The sequence below is a fragment of the Hoplias malabaricus genome, chromosome 1, assembly GCF_029633855.1.
Source record: "Hoplias malabaricus isolate fHopMal1 chromosome 1, fHopMal1.hap1, whole genome shotgun sequence".
In the NCBI taxonomy this organism is placed as follows: Eukaryota; Metazoa; Chordata; class Actinopteri; order Characiformes; family Erythrinidae; genus Hoplias; species Hoplias malabaricus.
This window is the reverse complement of record NC_089800.1, coordinates 64,184,177-64,207,067: the sequence shown is the minus strand read 5'-3', so window position 1 is coordinate 64,207,067 and position 22,891 is coordinate 64,184,177. Positions and strand designations below refer to the sequence as shown.

Here is a 22,891-nt window from a genome sequence, read left to right as displayed (position 1 = left end):
GACAGAGGCTCCATGACACTCTGGGGCTGTTTTGGAGTTCTTCGAAAAAAAAAAAAAATCACATATTCACTGAGAGTGCGCTGCGACGTCCTGATCCTGTGCATAATAACTAAGCAAAGGCAGAAGTAGTGTTCTTACGTCCCCCATATTACAGCCATTAGCTTGGTCATTTAAATCATATAGAGAATGAGCAAAAACCTTAAGAATACCTGCCTAATGCACTGTTTAATCTATCAAAAGAAAAAAAAAAAACACAAAAAAGGGCAAGGAGGCCCCTCTGTTACTCCGTGGTCCTGTTCTAAAGCTGCTGGTGATTTGGATAGTACACAGGTTTTTTTTGTGTTTGTGTGTGTGTGTGCGTGCGTGTGGCAGTCTGAAAATGTGCTCCCCATACACAGCAGGGGGCACTTCATAATGTGCCCCACGATATGTTCTTTTCACTTTTACAACTGTAATCATGTTACAAAAAACATGAAACACATAAGTGGAGTTTGCTCTCCCTGCCCAAGCTGGGAGACAAATCCCAGTCTGCTGTATGAAGGGCAATGGTGTTATCCACTATACTATCCCACCTGTTTGCAGTTTGTAGGAGGTGTCAATGTCCCTGCCCATAAAGTGAATAAAAGTAAACACATCCTTACACAGAAAAACAAATGTCCTCAAAAGACTAAATCAAATCAGTACTCATTCTTTCACACATACCTGTGCCATGTCACTGCAATGGGTGCATGAACGTATATGCTTCCCTTTAATCAAAACCTTTCAAGGACCGGGGTTTTCATTTCTGAGGATGCACTGTTGTTTTTCTATATTCTATTTTCCCGATTGAGACAAGGGCCAACAGTCAGTTTATTGTGATTTTTTTTAATGTATTTATTTTATTTTATTTTTTTTATTATTTATTATTTGATACTCACAGTGTGTTCCTGCTGGTCTGGCCTCCAGCAGAAATCCCATAACGTTGTGACCACTGCTCAATGTTTTATTAAAAGGCTCAGGGCTTCAGCCTCAGTTTGACCCCAGGGCAAGAGTCAGGCCTAAACGATGAGGAAGCCCCCAAAAGACCAATTTACACTCAGGACAGGTCTATTCTGTCTGAGATGAATCATTCAAAATGTCAGCTCACTACCCTCTCATGCACACTCACACACACACACACACAAAGTATATACACTGGGCAAAAATCTATTATTAAAAGCATTAAAAAGTGGCAACAGCTGAATATATTTTCTGTCCAACTTGAATTTAAATGGTAGTTGTGTAACATATTTCTGTTCAATCCAACATTTACCAATAGATGAGTTATTTAAATGGGAAAAACAGATTCTTATTTTCAGCCCCATAATATCATGGCATTGTAAATATAACTGACAAAAACAACTAAGATAACTGAGTTAAGGCATTTGTATGTAAAATATACATAAATCAGGTGAAATGTAAATAAATGTTGTTGCTTTCATCTTTAAAAATCACTTTTCAACACTGTAAATTCATAATGGAAGTAAACAGCAAGGGGTGTGGGGTTATTTTTTCATCTATGACTGATCTGATAAGAAGTCCTATTCGAAAATAAAACAAATAACTTGAAACCTTGCTTGAATCCCTCAAAGATCAATGCAGGGTGTCAGATACAGAGGTATATAGTCCTCTAACTTTGGGCTGTAGAGCATTGGAACTGGAGCTCTTACTTTTCAAGTTTGCAGGGCCAGACCTAATCATCCAAAACAGGCTCTTCATCAAATGTCTGTCATCAAATCCTCACATCAATGTTCCTATATCTAGAATAAAGCCTTCCCAGGACAGCAGTACTGGAAGTACAAATCACTGATAAATACACTATTTCCAAAGCACTGAACAAGCAGTGACCAGAAATGTTTGAATAGAAATCTACATCGAAATAATTGTGGTTTTATATAACAAGTTAGAAAGAAGCGACGATCAAAGGCTCATTGTTTGTAAATCAGTGCAAATCCTGGTCTTCGTCTGTGAGACAGATTGAAAATTATATGTTTCTCTAAAAGTAATGGGATGGGGGGGGTTCACTTGGGGAATGGTATTTCAGATAATTTTGCTTACTTCCAAGAAAAGATACTTGAAACAAGCCAAATGATCTGGACATTTTCACCAGATAAAATCACTCAAAATACGAACAAGGTCTAACAAATTCCTCTTATAATATTTTTTTTAAAAGATATGAGACGTACCGACTAGATTTGAAATGCTTCCACTTATTAGAAGATGATTTTTGTGTGTACTGTGTGTCTATGTTATTTTCTCTCATAGTGGAGTCATGAGGGATGAAGGTAAAGGTCTGATTCGATAAGACAAAGTCTTACGCATGCTCCAAAACCCAGGGATTCCAATTTCTTTCGGGAGATCTTAGCTCAGCTTCCGAGGACACTTCCCGCTGTGGTTTTGGATTCTCTAATTGGTTTTTTTTTTTCTGTACAATGACCGTACAGAAAAAAAAACCTTTTCAAACACTTCAAGGAGAGAATGCCCTTTGAAAATGAGTCACTGGAAAACTCCAGCCTCACTGTACAAACAGTTAGCAGAAGACTCCACTTCGAATGTGTGTGTCCCTGTGTCTGCCTCCCTCTCTCTCTCTCTCTCTGTGTGTGTATGTGTGTGTGTGTGTGTGCGTCCTCCAGAGAGCCAGAGCAACAGCAGGAGATCTCTGATTATCACAACAATAGCTCCCTGGACCCAAACATAACGCAGACATTCTGATACAACATGGATTACACCACAGAGCACAGCAGGAGCAATAAAACACTTCAAAAAAGACTCATCTTTTTCATACATCACTCCTACAGAAACATGCTTCAGCTCTTAGATCTCACTTACTACTATATTACATCCATTTTGACTGAGTTACTGGCCCATACTCTGATAAAATGGTCGCTTCTTAAGCAAAATCATCTAAAATCTGATCAATATACATAATAATTTATATATTCAGCATTCTGAGATTGCTGAATTAATATTACTTGGTTGCTCAACTACTCCACAATGTTAGTTTTGTTGTTGTTATTTTACCCAGAGAATATACCAGACAATATTCCACTGGTATTTCAATTCTATGAAGATCCGATTAAATTCAGCATTTAAAAAACACATTACTTATGTGGTATGATCAGTTCTCACTCCCAGAAGATGGAGGTGGAGGTACATCACACACAAAATCACAGTTCCAGAGTCATCTGACACCTGGAACTGGCATCATATTTATTTTCATGATTCTCTATGGAGATTATACACACTGGGTCCACAATAGGTGGAGCTTAAAGTAACAAAAGTACAAGTGTGTCCATAAACATTTGGACAGTGTTTCTTACCAGTGATATTGAAGACTGTGTCATTACCCTGGTAAATTAACTTGCTGTCCATATAAAGCATGTAGTTTGTGATGATGCCGTTGGGTTTTTTTGGTAGTTCCCAGAAGACAGAAAGAGAGTTCAGATAAGCAACTGCACGAGGGGGAAGGACTTCCTCTGGAGCTGAGAAAGAAATAACATCAGTGTATATAACCCTGAACATTTTATATATTATAACATTTTACAATATATTATTTTCTCATATTGAGAATACAGGGGCATGGTGGCTGTAGGTTCAAGTCCTGCTCCGGTTGACGGTCTGTGAAGAGCTTGGTGTGTTCTCCCTGTGTCGGCATGGGTTTCCCATTGTCCAAAACCACACATCGGTAGGTGGATTAACCACATAAAAGTGACAATATGTGTGAATGTGTGAGTGTGTGTTGCCCTGCGATGGACTGGCACCCCCTCCAGAGTGCCCACTGATTTCTGGGTAGGCTTTGGACCCACCGTGACACTGTACTTGATAAGCTGTTAGGCAATGAATGAATGAATATATATTATATATTTATATATTAATGTAATTCTCATTTGTATATAAATGTATGTATACAATTTGGATGATACAGATTTCTAAGCTCTTGTCTGGCCCTGATAATAACTTGTGGAGGTATCTACTGATCTACTGCTATCTACTTGTCATTTTTATTAATTGTATTTCATGTGTGACAAAGACTACACTTGTGACACTGGGTAAATGAGATAGAACACTTTTTTCTGAAGAATTAACTTCTTCCAGGAATAAAGCACCTCACACGTCAGACCAGTGCTGAAAGTTCTGTAGTCTGGAATCGATGCAGTAATTTCACTTTTGTACAGTCCACATCAGATTGATTTTTTCACTCCAAGACGACCCCTAATGTCATGCCATCTTCTTAAACAAGGCCATGTAGATTAAAGCTCAACTTAGATTAATGCACAACCTGAAAAAAGCAGCCTACATATTTCAGAAAAAAGGGAGAGCGAGACAGAGACCAAAAGAGGGGGGTGGGGGGGTGGAGTTGGGTTAGAGGTAAAAAATGCTCCAAACTATTTAAACCATGGGGCAGAACCAGAACAAGAGCTACTTTTACTTTGCAAAAGGGTCGGAGACAGAGAGAATAATTGCCGCTGACAATTAATCTGTCTTTATTCCTGCTGTTTCATGTTGGAGAGGGAGAGAGAGGGGTTGTGTCAGTGGACGTGACACTCGTTCTCTTTTCCAGACGACAGAAAGAGCTTCTCTGTAATAAAGAATGAGAGAAGGAGAGTTGAAAGAGAGAAAGAGAGTGAGAGAGCAGCAGACCAAACCTTCAAACTCTCAGCTCTTACGATCAATTCTTCTTTGCCTCAGACTGTCTTTAGATTTACTCCTCCATTCCAGCAGAGTTTAAATGCAGAACACTTTCATTAATCTCACAGACGCCTTGCATTAATGACAAGGCTCTCGCACGAACAATGTAGCAGCAATTAAAAAGGCCATTCATCTGCATTACAGCTATTAAAGATGCATGTCATTAAAAAGAGGGAGAAAGTATCTGATTCATTCCTTTATTCTCTACCACACCATACAATAATACAAAAAATATGAGAAAAGGAAAAAAAAGAGAAAAGAAAAAGTCTTCCAAAAAAGAGAAACCTTCCGAAATTCAGAAAGTTTGATCATATTATATTTACTATAGCTCCGGGCTATATATATAGCAAATAAAAACTAATTACTAATAAATCAAACTAGTGCATCACATCTCTCTTTTTTGACTTAAAGTGAAGACAGAATTATAAACTTGCCACAATGGGCCTGAAGATACTACTGCATTTTGCGAACACACAGACGGAGGCCAAGTTTTTGTGGTGTGGTAATTAAAGTAATTAAATTGAAAAAGAAAAACAAAAGAGAGCACTATTCATAAAGCACCCAGACATTTGTTGCTGTTGTGCATAATAAAGATGCGCTTGCTCAGATTTTCAGTGGTTGTGTCAAGTTTATCCTGTGTGCTCCATTTGTACTCATGCTCAGCCCAGGAAACACAGCTCCAATTCCACTCCTAACAACAAGAAAGCCGTTGAAATGGTCGAGGTTTAAACCAGCCAAAAATACGGAGGTGTTCACAGCTGTCTTCTCAACCAATGAAAATGAGAAGACTGACAATAATTTCACTGGTCAATATCAGACTATATTTATGATTGGCTGAGGACTTCAGTGAAACATGAAATACACAAGCATCACAGTCTCTGACCATCTCACTCTCTCTCTTTCCACCTCTGTCTCTCTCCTTCTCTCCCTCTGTCCCTCTCTCCCTCCCTCAGCAAAAATAAAGACAAATTAATTGTCAGTGTCAATTATACTCTCAGTCTCTAACCCTTTTGCAAAATAATCGCTGTTCTTTTGCCCCATGGTTTAAACAATCTACTTTGGCACATCATGAAGACTAGAATCACACAACAACGAGCACAGTCTCCTGGAGCTGGAGTGCTCCTCAGCACTGCAGCGACACTGGCATCGTGGTGGTGTGTTAGTATGTGTTGTGCTGGTAGGAATGGATCAGACACAGTAGTGCTGCAGGAGTTCTTAAATCCCCATTGTCACTGGACCGGAGTTCTTAAATCCCCATTGTCACTGGACCGAGAATAGCCCACCAACCAAAAATATCCAGTCAACAGCATCCTGTGGGCAATATCCAGTGACTACTGATGAATGACTAGAGGAGGACTAACACACTGTACAGCAACAAAGCCACATTCACACGTGAAAGGACTCTAAAAACTCTAAAAAAAATCTCTGGACCCGATACTCCTGACATTTTACAGAGTTCATATGTAAAAATGGCTTAATGAGTTGGACAGTAGGTAGACACAGGGTGGGCACAGCGTTAAAAAGAATTAAGTAGGAAAGCAATTACCTTTTTGTGGAGTGGAGAGAGTGATGGAGCGCTCACTCTCTTTGCAGCCAGATGCAGTACAGGCCGTTAGAGTGACTCTGTACCGACTGAATGGAATCAGACCTCTCAGTAAACCTGTAGTGATTATTAAGAAATAGTTGATAATTATCAATACAAAATAAAACAAATATATCATCAAAGACTATGTTCACATTATCACGCTGGAGTGACTCAAATCTGATTTTATGTCTTAATGTGACACAGACCTGATTTTTTCAGGGCTCTGTGGACATGTCAAATTCGATAATTTTAAATTAGATTTGAGTGAATTTCATATGCGGTCCTAGATATGGCAGATTTGTGGTATGCAAATCCAAAAGGTCAGATTGGATTCCATGAATCTTTTTGCCTGTATGTTTGCGTTTAGTGCTGTAGTCATCAGGTAGTGACATGCAGGCTGTGTCTCAAATGTTTCCTTCATAATGCACTGCTCCAGTGATAAAACTATGTTGCTGTGCATGTGATAGCTGAATATAAATGATGTGTATAATCTAAGGACATACTTTGTGCACTACATAGGCTTTAGGAACTGAGTCACATAAATGTATCATTGTGGGCAGCCATGCCATTTCAGGGACAGACTTGTTTACATTACAGACAGATACAGGTCACTTGAATTAATGAAACATCTCAAATGCAAAGAAAGCCAAATGTGACCTGAGCAAAAAAAATCTAAATTGACTAAAGAGGGTAGTAATGTGAACATAGCCAAGCAAACATAATATATATATATATATTTTATGTCACAAAATCCAGTGATGGATGGATGACAGATTGGTCATGTGTGAGTGTATATGTGCTTGAGAAAAAAGAATGAGTGATTGGCCAACATACTGAGACAGGCAAACTGAGCTACAGACAAAAACAAAGAGAGAAAAATAGACCAACAAACAAACAAAACAAAAGAGCAATAGAGACAGAAACAGTAGACAGAGAGACAGACAGACAGAAACAGCCAACTATAAAGCCAAAGACAAGACAGACAGAGAGAAATGCAGCTCTGTGGAAAATCTTTAAAAAGAAAACCAGTTTAAGAACAATAACTTATTAAATTATTGTCTCTTCTACAATGACCTTCTATAAATAGAACACAATTATAATTATTATTATCATAAATATAAATTAAATATCATGCTTTCCAGAAGTCCTCTGTTAAAATTTCACTCCTTGAAACCAGAATTTATTTTCTATTTTAATGTCCAAAGTACAGGTCCTGTTAATGGTTAGTGTGTCTGTATGAGAGAGAGAGAGAGAGAGAGAGAGAGAGAGAGAGAGAGAGAGAGAGAGAGAGAGACAGAGAGAGAGAGACAGAGAGAGACAGAGAGTGAGAGAGAGGGTGTCTGTGAGTATCTAAGAGTATCTCCTTGGCTGGTGTCCATTCTAATCTGCGCTCACGTTCCAAGGCTAATCTCTGCGCCGGAGTTAGGGAAAGTAAACACTACGTCGTAACCAGCCAGGTGTCTCCAGGCTTTTTTATTTTTTTCTTTCTTTTAATTCAATTAAAAGGCTGACCCACACCGCTCTCATTACCCACTCATTTGCTTTCCGGGTTTTTATCTGCCGGCGTAATTCTGCATTCGGTGTCACGACAATCATAAATTAGCTTGGTCGCTGTTCAAAGCGTGCCAAGAAAAGGTTTAAAAAAATGATAAATAAATAAATAAAGCAGGTTCTGCCCACTTTGCCTGGAGACAGAGAGGAGATTGGCTCCATCTATGAGCATCACTCACATCACTTCTCGGACAGAGAGTCTACACATTCATCTGTTATTTAAAACACTTCACAAAGTAAGAAAGGACTGGGACAAATTTAACACCAACCTCTAGAAATGTGAAGTCAATGTCGGATCAAATTTCAAGGTGTAAATAACAAAATCATTAACCATTTCTTCTGAAATATAAAGCATTTATCAGGAGTTTGTCCTACTTTCTTGCATTAACAGCCTCTACTTTTCTTTGTTTGAGTTATCACATGCTGAAACTTTGTTGTGAGGTTTTATAGCAGTCACATGAGGTTAACTGAAGATGGATGTTTAGTTCAGGATCCCAAATCATCCCAAATGTACTGGATGAAACGTCACCTATCTTGAGAACACAGTTCCACTGCAGGAAATAACTCTGAAAATAAAATATATGTATTCATACACATACAGGGTGCTTTATTTCCTTCAAAAATCAAACGTTTTATCTTCACTGGCAATCTGAAGTAGTGAACTGCTGAGAGGGTTGGTGTGCCTGAGTGAGTGTGTTGTCCTGCAATGACTAGGGCCTTATGCAGGGTGTTTCCTCCTTTACACTTCGTCTTTCTACCAAATATCAATGGGGTGGTGTGAATACTGGTGCAGAATGGTAATTACATAATATTGTACAAGTGTAAATACATAATATATATGTCCTAATCAGTGTAAAACAACTAAAGTTCAATTCCCAACTCAAATAACTGCACTACTCCACACCAAAAACAGTCCTGCATGCTCCATCTATCATTATCATTATTATTATATATATCTTTTCTGTATTATTTTATGGAACAGATCTGAATAAGAGATAATTCTCTAAAAATTTTTAAAATGGTATGTTAGGGAATTTAGTTGGAGGTAATGTTAGGTTTGAGGAAGTGGGTTCCATGCATTTTGTACATTCCTTACCTATTTGCTGTGGTGAGTTTGGGAATGTGGCACTGATGGGAGCCAATGGTGAGGTAGCATCTTGATCATATGCCTTAACAACAAAATGCTCAACTACGCCCCTCACTCCCCAAGGCTCTGCCCACTTCACCTCCACACTAGATCCATCCACAACTGTCACTTCAGAGGGAGGCAGCACTGTTTCAGGAACTGCAAAAGAGAAAGATGGGTTCAGAAGAGGGACAAAGAGAGTGTGTGTGAATGAGTGAGAGACGGAGAGAGAGAGAGAGAGAGAGAGAGAGAGAGAGAGAGAGAGAGAGAAAATGAGTGGATGTAGAGAAACCATAATAATCCATGATAAAGGCAGAAAGATGAAACGAGAGCAAGAGAAAAGTATTAAATCAAACAGGAAGAAAAGGAGAGACAAAGAGTTTGCAAGAATCCACACAAGAGAAAGGAAAAGACAGGTGAGAGAGAGAGAGAGAGAGAGAGAGAGAGAGAGAGAGAGAGACAGAGAGAGAGAGAGACAAACAGAGAGAGAGAGAGAGAGAGAGAGAGAGAGACAGAGAGAGACAGAGAGAGAGAGACAGAGAGAGAGACAAACAGAGAGAGAGAGAGAGAGAGAGAGAGAGAGAGAGAGAGAGAGAGAGAGAGAGAGAGACAGAGAGAGAAAGAGAGACAGAGAGAGAGAGAGATTCAGGCCAAAGAAAAGCAGTGCACATATTCTTCACTTTTAATAGAGACAGTAAATCATATCGGACCATTAGCATAAATACAATTTATTAGAGTTGTAACTTTTTCCGCGCTGATTTAATACGACTGAACACTGTTCTGAGCCGTATTTCACCTCCACTCCTCCTCCACACCTCTCTCCTTTCATATAGAAATATAATAAACACACACAGAACTGGACCCAAAAATACATAACAACTTATGTTTTAAACAGATATTTATTTACGTGTCTAAAATATGTGCTGGTATATTTTGTGGACAGACAAACACTGTTTTTGAAAACATTGACAGCATGGCGTATACATGTGTACACAGCAGAAAACAATCCCCAAAGCTCTTCATTAAAGCCTTACAAACTAATATTGCATTTGTGCAGATTGTATAACTATAAGAGCCACATTTACAAAAATAGGACCCATTAAATTGGCTGAATGTGTAGAAACGTGTCTTTGTAGTCTGCTGAATCTCTCGCTCTATTGTTTGTTTGTGTTATAGTTTGTCCATTTCCTTCTTATCAGCACGCTGTATGTAAGAGTGGTGGAGATGAGATGGTGCTAAGCGATAGCTTATCGTTTAGCTCAGAGCGCACATCATAGACACTACCACTTTAAAAAATGAAGGGTTTGTGTCGCGAGGTGGAGAGCGAGGGAGAGTGGGAATGAGACAGTGAGCGAGTGAGCAAGCGAGAGAGAGAGAGAGAGAGAGAGAGAGAGAGAGAATGACAGTAAGATTTGATCATTTCTTTTCTTTCTTGTTAAACACCTATCACTGTATCACAATTCCTATAATTACTGTTTAACACATTTAAAAGATGTTTTAATGGTTTAGCAATACAATCATTTTCATTCATGTCAAAAATCAAATCTTGAACTTACCTTGTTAGCAAGTGAGAGAGAGAGAGTGAACAAGTGAGCAAGAACAAGAGAGACTAATTACCTGTCTCTCGACTTCTTCCTCTCTGCCAGGGTCCAGCCGTCCATCCTCCTTCTCCAAATGCCATCACTCTGTATAAATACTCTGTTAAAAAATAAATGAATATGGGATATAGATATAGACAGATACAGACAAACAAGCATTTACCATGTAATTTGTCATGTAATGCAGATTCCTGTAACATAACATATTATTCTTCAGTCTCATGTTTTAAAGTGGTGTATAATTTTCATACTGTATTATTTTTCATTTTATATATTTAAGGGAATGGATGGCACGGTGGTGTAGCAGGTAGTGTCGCAGTCACACAGCTCCAGAGACCTGAAGGTTGTGGGTTCAAGTCCCGCTCCGGGTGACTGTCTGTGAGGAGCTTGGTGTGTTCTCCCCATGTCCGCGTGGGTTTCCTCTGGGTGCTCCGGTTTCCTCCCACAGTCCAAAAACACACATTGGTAGGTGGATTGATGACTCAAAAGTGTCCATAGGTCTGAGTGTTTGAGTGAATGTGTGTGTATGTGTCATCCTGTGAAGGACAGGCGCCCCCTCCAGGGTGTGTTCCTGCCTTGGGCCCAGTGATTCCGGTGATTCCAGCTACCTTCAGAAGCTTTCAAGTTTTAATCCACTGTTTGAATTACCACAGAATTACAACTTTGGTCTGTGTTTTCATGCATGTAGCGCTCTCCCAAATTTAGTGTGGGTTCCTACCTTAATAATCTGATACAGCAAAAATAATTCAATATTACCCACAGAAGGAGAAGGAATAAAGCAATATCCTCATCTGTTTTCACAATTTTCAATCTTTGCTGTTATTTCTGCTGGGAGCAGAGAGAGAGAGAGAAGCCTAGCATGTCTGACCAAGCCACTTTGTTTTTTTTTCCCACTTGTTTTGCTGACACCAGGGCTTTGTAATCACATTAGATTGGTTTCCAGCACGCAAACAGACAGGAGAGCACGCAAACAGACAGGAGAGCTAGCAAATGGTGAGAAAACATCTTCTGTATTCTATAGAATGTGTTTTTTGATTACAGTCATGAACATCATCTTTAAATACAACATTCAAATATATTTGTATATGTATATTTCAAATATACATTGTACAACCACCATCAATCCCTGTGAAGACTACCAATTCTTAATGCTAGAACAGACACAATTTATTGCCACAACCTTTCTAGTACGTATAACTACAACCTAGTCACCAGCTTCACAAAGTCAGTAAGTTTGAACATAAAAGGTTTTTGTTCAAGTACTATGTAAACCATTTGGTCTCAATTGTATTAGAGGTGGGCCTCTGCCCTGCATATTTTAAAGGTTTCATTGCTCCCACAACACCCGACACAACTAAAGCTTATTAACAAACCCTCCCAAAGTAGAAGAGGGTATGATGGAGTGAGGAGAAACCTACAACATGCCAAGCAGTCACCCTCCAAAACCAGGACTAGGAACCATTTATGTAAATGGTTTGTGTAATACATTTTAAATAATAGCAAACATAAGTGAATAGCCTTTGACTCCAAAGTAGAGGAATTACAGGAGATAATTAAAATATATAATCTATTATTATGTTAATTCATCTTAAAATGTACTTAGATCTCAGACTGAGAAAATGATGTATTGACCAGATTTGAGATCATTTTACCTGCTAATATATCATACACTGCAGTGAATCAGTTTCACTTTAAGTAAAACTTTGTATCTCCAGGTCATGTATTTTACTCCTGCACTCTGGAAACGCATAGAAATTAGTTGGATTTGTTTGCAAGGATGAAGTGATAATCGCCAAGCTGCCTTTTATTTTCCACTCCATCACATACTGGAGTCTAGAGAGATGAGCTGGCTTTATTGAAAGTCGGAGAGAGAGAGAGAGAGAGAGAGAGAGAGAGAGAGAGAAAGAGAGGAAAATGTGTGAAAGAGAGAAAAGAGTGAGAGAGGGAAGAGAAGAGGAGAGAGATGTGCTGGCTGTATTTGGCCCCTGGGAGCCTGGCATCCTCAGCACTTTCAGCAGAGTGCTGATGAACGAACAGTAAGGATGGGGGTGGTTGTCCGTGACTCTCTCTCTCTCTCTCTACCCCACCCCCTCATCTCCGTCGACTGGACATGTACTGTTTTGTAGAGCCCTGACAGAAACAAAAGCTCTGCAGAAAGAGAAAGAAAAGAGAAAACAGGCCAAACGATCGCCTGAGACTGAGTCCGAAGCTAAAGGCCAGGATATCTAAGGGTCAACAAGGCCTGGACTGAGGGAGAGTTGCTGTCTCACCTGTGTCTCCTCTTGAGTTTTTTTTTTTTTGGACATCATTAAAGTCTCATTGAAGCTCACTGAACTCATTTCTCAGCAGCACTAAAACCTTCACAGTTCTGATGCTGTGAATAACTATCTCTATACTCTGGACAAAAGTGTCTTGTGCCTAGTTCCTGTTTGATGCTGTTTCTCTAGAAGACTGTTAGGAGTATCAGTGTTAACTCTCCTGAGAAATCTATGAGCAACTTTTGTGCAATAAGGACATACCCTTGGGGTTTTATTTGCCAGAGAAAACAGGCCAAATGTTTGCCTGAGACCAAGTCTAAGTGCTGCCAGAAGCTAAAGGCCAAGATTCCAGAGGGTCAACAATGCCTGGCTTAGGGGAAGAGACACAAAGAGGCGGCGAGAGAGCCTAGTTTATCTGGGTGCACTGCGGGGACTAGAATCTGTTTACACACTCACACTTTCAATTTTATAGGGACCATATTACTTAGAAAAACAGCTTTTCCAGTGCATTCATTTATACATAGTAGAATATAGTATATACATAGTATTTATATAGTAGAATTTACCAACACACTAACTGTGAAATAAAACAATGCTGTCAATTTTCTGTACAAACAAAGACGAGTCCATTCATTCATTCATTATCTGTAAGTGCTTATCCAGTTCAGGGTCTCGGTGGGTCCAGAGCTTACCTGGAATCATTGGGCGCAGGGTGGGAATACACCCTGGAGGGGGTGCCAGTCCTTCACAGGGCAACACACACTCTCACACATTCACAGAGACTTTTGAGTCTCCAATCCACCTACCAACGTGTGTTTTTGGACTGTGGGTCACCCAGAGCGGGACTCGAACCCACAACCTCCAGGTCCCTGGAGCTTGTGTGACTGTGACACTACCTGCTGTGCCACCGTGCCGCCCCAAGACGAGTCCAGATAAATGTAAATAACAGAAAAATAACAAAGCCAAATAAAAGTGGTGATCGTTGGGGTGAGTGTGTTGAGTCTGCCGAGTCAATTCCTTGTGGATTTGTTTTTCAAAGTGACATGTTTAACCACAGTATTTAACCACTGTATTATGCCTAGATGTAAGTGACTGTATCTGGCGAAAGTGCTTTATTGTACTGGCAGATCATTTAGAATTTTTTTTTAAATAATGCTCAAGAAATCATTTAAACAAGTCAGATACATTTATAAAAAAATGAATTTGTCACAATAAGCTTAGAAAAATAAAACATTAGGTATATTGATTAAATATTGGATGATTAATATGCTATGAGAACATTTTTAATTGTTTATTTCTTCTTTGATTGAAGGAAGATAGAAAATGTACAACAAATGGCACCCATATTGTCAGAGAAGCTGAGAAAATGGAAAATATGTTTATTAAAAAAAAGAGAGAGAATTATTTTAATGTTAAAGCTAAATATATGTGTATTTGTTGTGTGTGTGCTTGTGCATGTGTACCAGTGAAGGGCTGCAGACTGAAATCAAGGGTTGTGGTCTCTCGGCCGGTGTACACCAGGATGGAGTCATTTCCACGGCAGTTAGCACTGGTGTCAGCTGACAGGCATCCGTCCAGATTAACTCGGACAGAGCCTCGAGACACAGTGGACAGACTCAGCACATGCCCTTGATTGCCCAGCCTCACTGCTCTCATACAGCCTCCAAAACCTAGGGGATAGGGGGGAGAGAGAGAGAGAGAGAGAGAGAGAGAGAGAGAGAGAGAAAGAGAGAAGCAAATAGAAAGAACAGGAGAGAGAGAAGCAAATAGAAAGGAGAGAGTCAGGCACTGGTCTATTTTTCAAAACGGGGATACAGACACATTTTATAATCATGGAAAATGGTAATGAAAGGTTTTGTTTTGAAAGTGATTTATATTCACATACGTGCCAATTAACCATAATATTAACACCTGCTTGTTTCTACACTCGCTGTACACTGAGTGTATGTGTACTTTGCTACATTTACAGAGCGTATTCCATCTATTGACCTGCCCACTGTTATTTTTATGTAAAGACTCCAATTCCAACAACCCTCCTGCTATGTCTGATCCACTGCTGTGTCTGATACTAGTGCAACAGACATTAAAACAACACCACCATGTCACTGCAGAGCTAAGAATGATCCAACAGCCTACAGTTGGATACATCCTCTGTAGCAGTCTTGGCCATTGAAGTACAGGAAAAAGCGGGTTAAGACAGTATGTGGAGCAACAGATGGAATACAAAATGCATTTATATGGCCAGTGGAGATGATAAAATGGACAATGAGTGAAGAAACAAGAGTAAGATAATAATGTTATAGCTGGTCGGTGTGTACATCCCATTCATATCAAACATCATACATTATAGGGTTCAGAGTACATGTATCTAACCATGCAGCAGGCTGTGTTGGTGCAGCGCTGGGTGTTTTATTTCCTGCGGGACACCCCCTAGGTAAAGGGGAGAGTTGATGGTTAAGGGTCCTCCTCGCTGGTTTCTCTGCTGTTCCAGGGCATCATTAAGCCCAGCTCCAGTCAGTTCTCCTCTCTTCAGCAAGGTGGCGCTATTCCAACTTCCATCACAGTAGGACAGCCCCACCCACACAGACATTTCAGCATTCTGACCCCCCCACTGCAGCGTCCAGGAAAGGATGCCACCTTCCAGCTCCGCCTGGACACAAAGATATTTAAGGATGGGGTCAAAAGTTTCAGGACACCTGCTCATCCAATGTTAATTTGAGTCTTAATTTGTATTAATACAGAGTGTGTTCCCACTAGATATTGGAACACTGCTATGAGGAGTGACAAGAACACTGGAGTTAATGGTTAGTTACTGATGTTGGATAATTAGGTAAACATCACAAACGATGCATCCCAAAGATATTACATGTAACCAAGTGTTGAGTGGCTTTACACTCCTCCAGGTATCACATGGTATTAAGCATGATTTACTTTAATGTCATCTGCAGCTGCTCCAGAACATCCCATTGCATTGCACTGTATAGAACACAAATATTAACTCACCAAAATGAAATCTTTGCCATTGGCGTCATAGGCGAACAGCAGCAGTGCATTAAGCTGATCTGTTTTAAACTCGAATGAAATTTCAAAAGTATCTCCACCAGTGAAAACCTCTGGTTTCAATTTGAGAAATCCTAAAAAACACACAGACGCCCACATACACATACACACACACACGCACTTATATATATATATATATATATATATAAAATTAAAAATACAGTGAGAAGAGAATAAGCATGACAAAATATATACAGAAAAAATAAAACGCAAATACTGGTCAGACTTCAAGTAGAAGGGCAACTAGCAGAGTGATAGGAGTAGGAGGAGAAAAGTCACAAGGTTTTTGTGGAAGAGAGAACCATAATTTGAATCCAACTAATGCAAAAGATCTTCCATCCATAGACACTAGTGTAAACCGGGGGAGAGTAAGAGGAAAAGAATAGCAATATTTTAAAGTACAGTTGGGGTACAGGAATTAAGCAGTTCTTTCATGAACAAAACTGAAGACCAGGAGGTTTTTGTAATAAATGCCAACTAGAGATGAGCAACCAGTAAAGCTGACCAAGCTTAAAAGTGATGTGCTCAAATTTTACCACTCTTGCAGCAGCAATAGGTACACGCTGTAATTGGGCAAGAGATTTAGTGAAGAGACCAATAAGCAGAGCATTTCAATAATCGAAGGAATGAGAAAAGCATGGATGAAGGCTTTGCCATCAGATATGATAAGGGAGGGATGCAGGACAAATAGCAATCCATTATATTCTCTCATAATTCTTCTTCATTTTATGAAACAGACAGTATCCTACTTTAAACTTGCTATAAACATGGCTGCCCCCATGTGGGGGACCTGTTCTATGGTATATAAACTTGTTCATTCAGAGATAGCAAAGCAATTAGATTGTTATATTTTTATTTCATTAAAATAATTTGAATTAATCACATAAAATGTAGGGGGTACACACTTGGATCCTATAGTACCATAACACTATGACCCTAATATTGCATAAAAAATATCTGCCAGTGATGTTAAAGTTTTAGCTCATCTGTTTATTGTGCAGATATCACTTTTATGACAACAAAGCACAGCTCCATTACCATGTCCCAGGAAATATGCCCCATGCTCAGAATTGGCTGGACATCCCTCCCAGCCACCATACGTTTCGTGTTCCTCCAGGGCTGTGTCCCAATCTAACGGCTCCCAAACAGCCTCAGGGCGACTAGCCCTCTGGACCAGGACGTCCTTCACACACCCTGCAAAACCCTGCTGCACCAGTCTGGCTGGACCTACACACACACACAACACATGCAGAGTTGTACACACATACATAGAAACTATTTCAAGTAGTCAGTCAAGTAAATGTATTCGCTTTAGTTTCTATTATTATGTCATTTGCAGTCACAATGTATTATCATTCACTGCTGCACAAAGACACCACACACACACATATATATGTGTACATGCTGTATGTGCATACACGTAAGTGCTACTGTTGTGTCTTGTGCTTAAAAACCCATATTTCATGTCCATGAAAAAAAATTATATTTACATTCATTGAGGAATTGCAATAAATATATTTAATTTGGCTGGAACCATTTGAATTACCGGTGTCTTGTCGGTAAACAGTGAAATTCTCTGGAAGACCTCCAATAAAGACACCAGTGTTTTGTCCGATAATGGTACTTCCACTTGTCGCTGATGCAGTACCTGTTTAGAACAGCAAAGTGAACACAAACCAACAAAAAAATAATAATTAAATTAAAAATAGAAAAAAAAGCACCCCAGTTGCTTTAGGAACTGCCTAATGGCTTTTATTAAAATTTTATGAACACCCACTCAGGCAACATTTCTGCTGAACTGAATGGTATTTAGGAGCTTGTTCCTCTTTAGAGTAGTAACAGCAGTCTCTACATTTCTGGAAAGGCACTAGAAATAAGAAATGGGATTCACCTTGAAAGGTAGAACAGCAGCAGCTGGGCTAACTACACAGTCTGGTTTGTAGCAAAATGTTACATTCAGTTATTTGATTATTGCTGACCCCCCCCCCCCTTTTGTTTTTTGGCTTGCAAGTCAAACCTGGGTTTTCAAGGCATATTTTTTCAATAAAGTTTTCTGCAATAAATGCCAAATTTTCAGTGGTTTCTTTTAAGCTCAGAGGAGATAATGACACAAATTTAATAGAGTCACAGGCAGTCAGAGGAACAGTCACACATACACTTGCAATGATTCTTCAGAAAGCGCTACTTTTCTTAGTCTTAATTGAAATGCAGGTTCAAGAGGGGCGTGGGGAGTGTGTGAGAGAGAGAGACACGAGAGCGAGAGAGAGACAAAAGCAAAAGAGAGACGAGAGAGAGACAAGAGCAACAGAAAGCTAGAGAGAGGGAGAGTGAGAGTGAGAGAGAGAGAGAGAGAGAGAGAGAGAGAGAGAGAGAGAGAGAGAGAGAGAGGGAGAGAGAGGCTTCTATAGTCTAATTATTCTAATCACACAATGAATGGCAAAGATTAACCTTGATAATTCCTCTGCTTGGAAATCTGCAGAAGCCAGGGCTTTAGAGGCATTGATGAGGAGGAGTGTGAGGAGCTATCCTATGAATATGATAGGTCTCTATATGTGTCTGTGTGTGTGTGTGTGTGTGTGTGTGTGTGTTCGAGAGAGAGAGAGAGAGAGAGAGAGAGAGAGAAAGAGACATTACCACTGTATTGATCATCCACAATGATCGTTCCCACGGCCTGCTTCCTAGTAGCGAGGAGACGATGCCACTGGTTGTCGTTATATCTCTTCTCTCCATCGTTCTGTGGACTGAGGGCCACGGCTGAAGCCTAACATCAAAACATCAAACGCTTTGGGGTTAATCACACAGCAAACCATACCAAAAATCACAAAAACCACACTCAGCTTTCTTGAAATCAGGCATTTACAGCAACTCAACAGAATATTAGAGCAGCAACACTTAATTACTGATGGTAACACTTTTAAAGGAGTAAGAGCTGAAATTGGCCAATAACATTTCACATGGTCCGAATTTAACAGTTTTAGTGCATGCGCACATTGGTGTGTGTATTGATGATATTTAGTATTTGATTTTAATCAATATTTATCAATATCTGAAAACACACACAAAAACTCTTTAAAAAAAAAAGCTCAAAAAAGCTTTACATCAATTAACCTATATTTGCTGGAGCTCCACCAACCGAGAAAACGAAGATCCACTGTTGGTCCTGGTCCTGTGTCCCCTTGGCACAGTGGTTGTAGACTACATGATCATACATAGCGGCTCTACGGCATCCCATATCATGTAATGGTTATCTATAGAGATTGTGCACACTATGAGCACATTGGGTGCAGCGAAAAGTAATTCACTAATTTATGTAGCATCTAAATATATTTGGACATTCAGTGAATAAGTGTACTGTATTTTGCTTTGAAAGACATTGGAACTTCACTTAAGCAGCCACAGCATCTTTACCCTTGGCTCAAAGTTGCTGGGTTGAAACCTACGACAAATTCCATGGACACCACAAGAATTAATTTTTGGGTGGACACCAACTTTGGCGTTTTCTTCCCAGCAACACCCCCTTCCCTGAGGGACACAGTGAGTTCTGCCTGGAGATTGGACGCTCCTCGCAGGCCGTAAATTAAAGGCCCTGGCATTGCCGGCATTAAGACGGGGGTTATTATCTCGCTAAAATATGACATCACTCCGGCTGGCAAATCCACCAGCAGCAGTGAACACAGCGAGACACAAAGTATCCCGTCTCTGCCTAGTGATGAAGATTTAATGATGGAATCAATATATGTATGGATGCCAGGAGCTGCGATATGTTTACTGCAAAAAGGAGAGGGCTTTAGGTATCAGCCCTCCATCTTTATACCCCCCTGGCTCTCCGAATGGAAGCCTTCACAAGGGCTTTCTGACTATCAGAGATCAATTCTGTCACAGTGCCAAGGAGCTCTTCCAAGTGGAACTCGTTTCTCAGGTCACTCTTACTGTTTCGGTGCACATGCTGGAAGCACAGACGCAGGGATTTTCCATAGACAGAACTTGGGTGACCTCTGAATATTTTTTTTTTTTTTAAATGTATTAAATTATAATGTTTACTTGAGGTAAAGCACCAGGAGACAAACCCTGAATTCCAAAATGTGTATATTTGCTAACTACATTGTATGGTGTAGTATGTATTTACATTTGTTTTACCTACATAGGCAAATGGCACATGAGCTAAATAGGGCACACTAGTATGTCAAAACAAAGTAAAGATATTTGAGTTAAATTTTCAAGTAAAATGATTGATATATTTCAAAGGTGGGAGAGACTTTTAAAAAGCTACAAATTCTGTGAAACAGACACTACTACTGACATACAGGTTAGCTGCCATTTGGGTGGCTGTGTGTATTTAAGTATAAGTAATACTATTAAGACTTTCAACCAGAAAACATCATCAGACGTTCCTGGTGTGTTCAGATTTAGTGTAACAGTAACGTCTCCATTGCTCTATTTATATAATATCTGCAAATGGCATAAATTGATTACACTGGTGGCCCACAAATAATTGTAGTCCAAGGGCCCATTGCCTCTACTGCTATTTGTATGAATTACTTTACATTCCAAACATTAAATGGGCTTAATTTATTATGTTATACTGAAAGGTTTTAATCGTTATAAAACAAACAATATAAACCATGAAATGTTCAGTAAGTCCTGCTTATATCCACTCCATTATTCCTTCTTAAGCCTCATTTAAACTTTAGTGACAGAAGAAGTGGCACCAGTATAGATCTCAGCATGCTGCTGGTTAATAGCCCTTGAATTTGTTTAAGATGAAATGCATGCTTTCAGTGGTGTTAATTCTACTAATCATGCCCCTGGGCCTTGGAGAAACTCTCCTACGATATCTTCGAGGAGGGAAGGAGAGGGGAAGAAAAAAAAAAGTGGGGCATCATTTGCGACAGCTTTTTACAGGAACTAAATATTCTTTCATGAGACAGCGTTTTATAAACTGCTCATTAATTTCATCATTAGAAAGAGTGTGTGGGGAAGCAAACCAGTTTCCTGTGTCACGCCCAATTAGCGTCCCATGGTGCTAATCCCATTAGAATTGTTGAATTCGTTAATGGGGGAACTAATGGGCACGCTATCAGGGGACATTAATTGGGCATGACACCACTTTTAGTTATAATTATCAAACTACCCCCGACAAAATATGTTTATGAATGCAAAAGTCGCACGGTTCTGCGGCAGCAGATATTGGAGGGGAGAGATCGGCGGTGGTCCTGTGGACACTAATGCGGAAATCATCTTTTAGGAAGGCTTTCATCATCTGAGCCACAGAGTCAGTGCATAATTACCATGCCTTCACTATGACTGCAGGTAATGTGTTAATTGGCTACCGATTCATAAACATTGTTTCAGTTTTCAAAGTTCTGCACAGTATGAAGAGTTTCATAGGATCAAATACTAATTATTGCAACTAAAAAAAAAAAAAAAAAAAGACTTTATGAATTTTGTGTTTCACAAAACCTAACTTTCCTTCCTTTATGTTGGCCCATTACAACAGCAGAATCAGAAACATTTACATTTGGGTAAATTTACATTGGGAAAATCACGACTGAGTATCCTCAATCAAAGTTAACTTCAGCTAAACTAACAATTGCATTCTAAGCTAATCAAAAGCCACAACATGCAAGGTCTTCTTCCAGGTCTAAAATTACTTTTTAGAAGTTTATGATTTTATTAATGTATGTTGGTGATATGCCCTACAACTAAAAGTAGTCACAACATCTAAAAAATTATCTAGCATCTATACCATTTTATCTATATAGGAAATAGAAAATGAAAGTAATATTGTACAAGGTATTATTGCTTACACTGAAAGGATTTAAGATTGGACTTGCTAAAAGAGCATTTTTTTTGCCAAAACCTACCTGAGCATCAAAGAGGAAATAGGGTCGCCCATTACGTATCTGCAGAGCTATATATTCTTCCTGGTCTCCAGGAGAAAGAGCACACAGGAGGAGGCCATTCTCAGCTCGAGTTCGAAAGGTGAGCTGAATACCTACTCAGACACATGACACAAACACAGAAATAAAATTTCAGTACCTCCATTTCTGATCATAAAAGTTGTGGGATATTAAGCAACTATTCTCAATAAAGCAGTCTGTAGTTCTAACAATATCACAGTACACAGACCTTCCTGATAAAATGTTAATTTCAGTGTCATATTTCAAACTGTCATTTACGTAACAGACCATGTCTGGACCCAACATCCTTCAACTGAATGTCAACCTGACCATCACACTCTTCCAGGAGTTCATCATCTTTCCACAAAATATCTTGGTCCATCACTTTCCACAATGCATTATACTGTCCCCAGGTAAACACCATCCATGAGATCTAAAATGATACCGGACCAGGTCTATCCCTGTAAAAGACCACTACACAACATGGTGGCTGTGAACAGGGTTAAGGTAGATGTGTGTGTGCGCACGTGTTAGTGTAGACACATTCCTTCCATAAACATCAGTATAAATTCCTCTGAATTTCTTATTGTGTATTTAGATAATCAACATGTTTTGCTTAATCTTCAAAGGTTCTTAATGTTTTGGCTTATCAGTGCATAAGCTAAAAGTCTGAGAGAGGACACATCAAGAAACTCATCTGATCTAAGACTCTTCTCACAGAAGTTCTTTTTTTACATTCATTCCAGCTCCACGCTTCATAAAACCCTCCACCATCCGACCTTAAATCAGACATAAAAACACCTTTGAAGTAATATCCTCCTTCAATGCAGTTAATTAATATGTTGAGGGTTCAGAGTCCAAATGCTCTCAAACACACACCATACAGATTAAACAGATTCTACTTAATCTATCATTCACTCTCAAGTGGATTGAAGTAGCTGAGAATCCCACTGACCTCATGTAAAAGCATCATGATGTTTCTTTAGATTTCAGATCGACACGACTGATACCAGGATTACGCCTTTGCCTCACAAAACTCAAAAAACTGGGTGTGCTTTCATGAAGCATAACATGTGGCAGTTAAATCAGAAGTGGAGAAGAGGAAA

At 39.4% G+C, this 22,891-nt stretch overlaps 1 protein-coding gene across 1 annotated transcript in view; it reads right to left on the bottom strand.

The window, feature by feature from the left end:
• The window catches only part of ush2a (Usher syndrome 2A (autosomal recessive, mild)), a 248,165-nt gene that overhangs the window by 141,183 nt on the left and 84,091 nt on the right, over positions 1-22,891 (bottom strand). The window contains exons 23-33 of the mRNA XM_066670600.1: positions 21,750-21,880; positions 18,520-18,646; positions 17,432-17,533; positions 16,924-17,112; positions 15,829-15,959; positions 15,199-15,475; positions 14,289-14,495; positions 10,587-10,667; positions 8,940-9,128; positions 6,254-6,367; positions 3,339-3,500 (exon numbers count right to left, since the gene is read on the bottom strand). Of these exons, the coding sequence (XP_066526697.1) occupies positions 3,339-3,500; positions 6,254-6,367; positions 8,940-9,128; positions 10,587-10,667; positions 14,289-14,495; positions 15,199-15,475; positions 15,829-15,959; positions 16,924-17,112; positions 17,432-17,533; positions 18,520-18,646; positions 21,750-21,880 (1,710 nt within the window). The remainder of the gene's footprint in view (positions 1-3,338; positions 3,501-6,253; positions 6,368-8,939; positions 9,129-10,586; positions 10,668-14,288; positions 14,496-15,198; positions 15,476-15,828; positions 15,960-16,923; positions 17,113-17,431; positions 17,534-18,519; positions 18,647-21,749; positions 21,881-22,891) is intronic.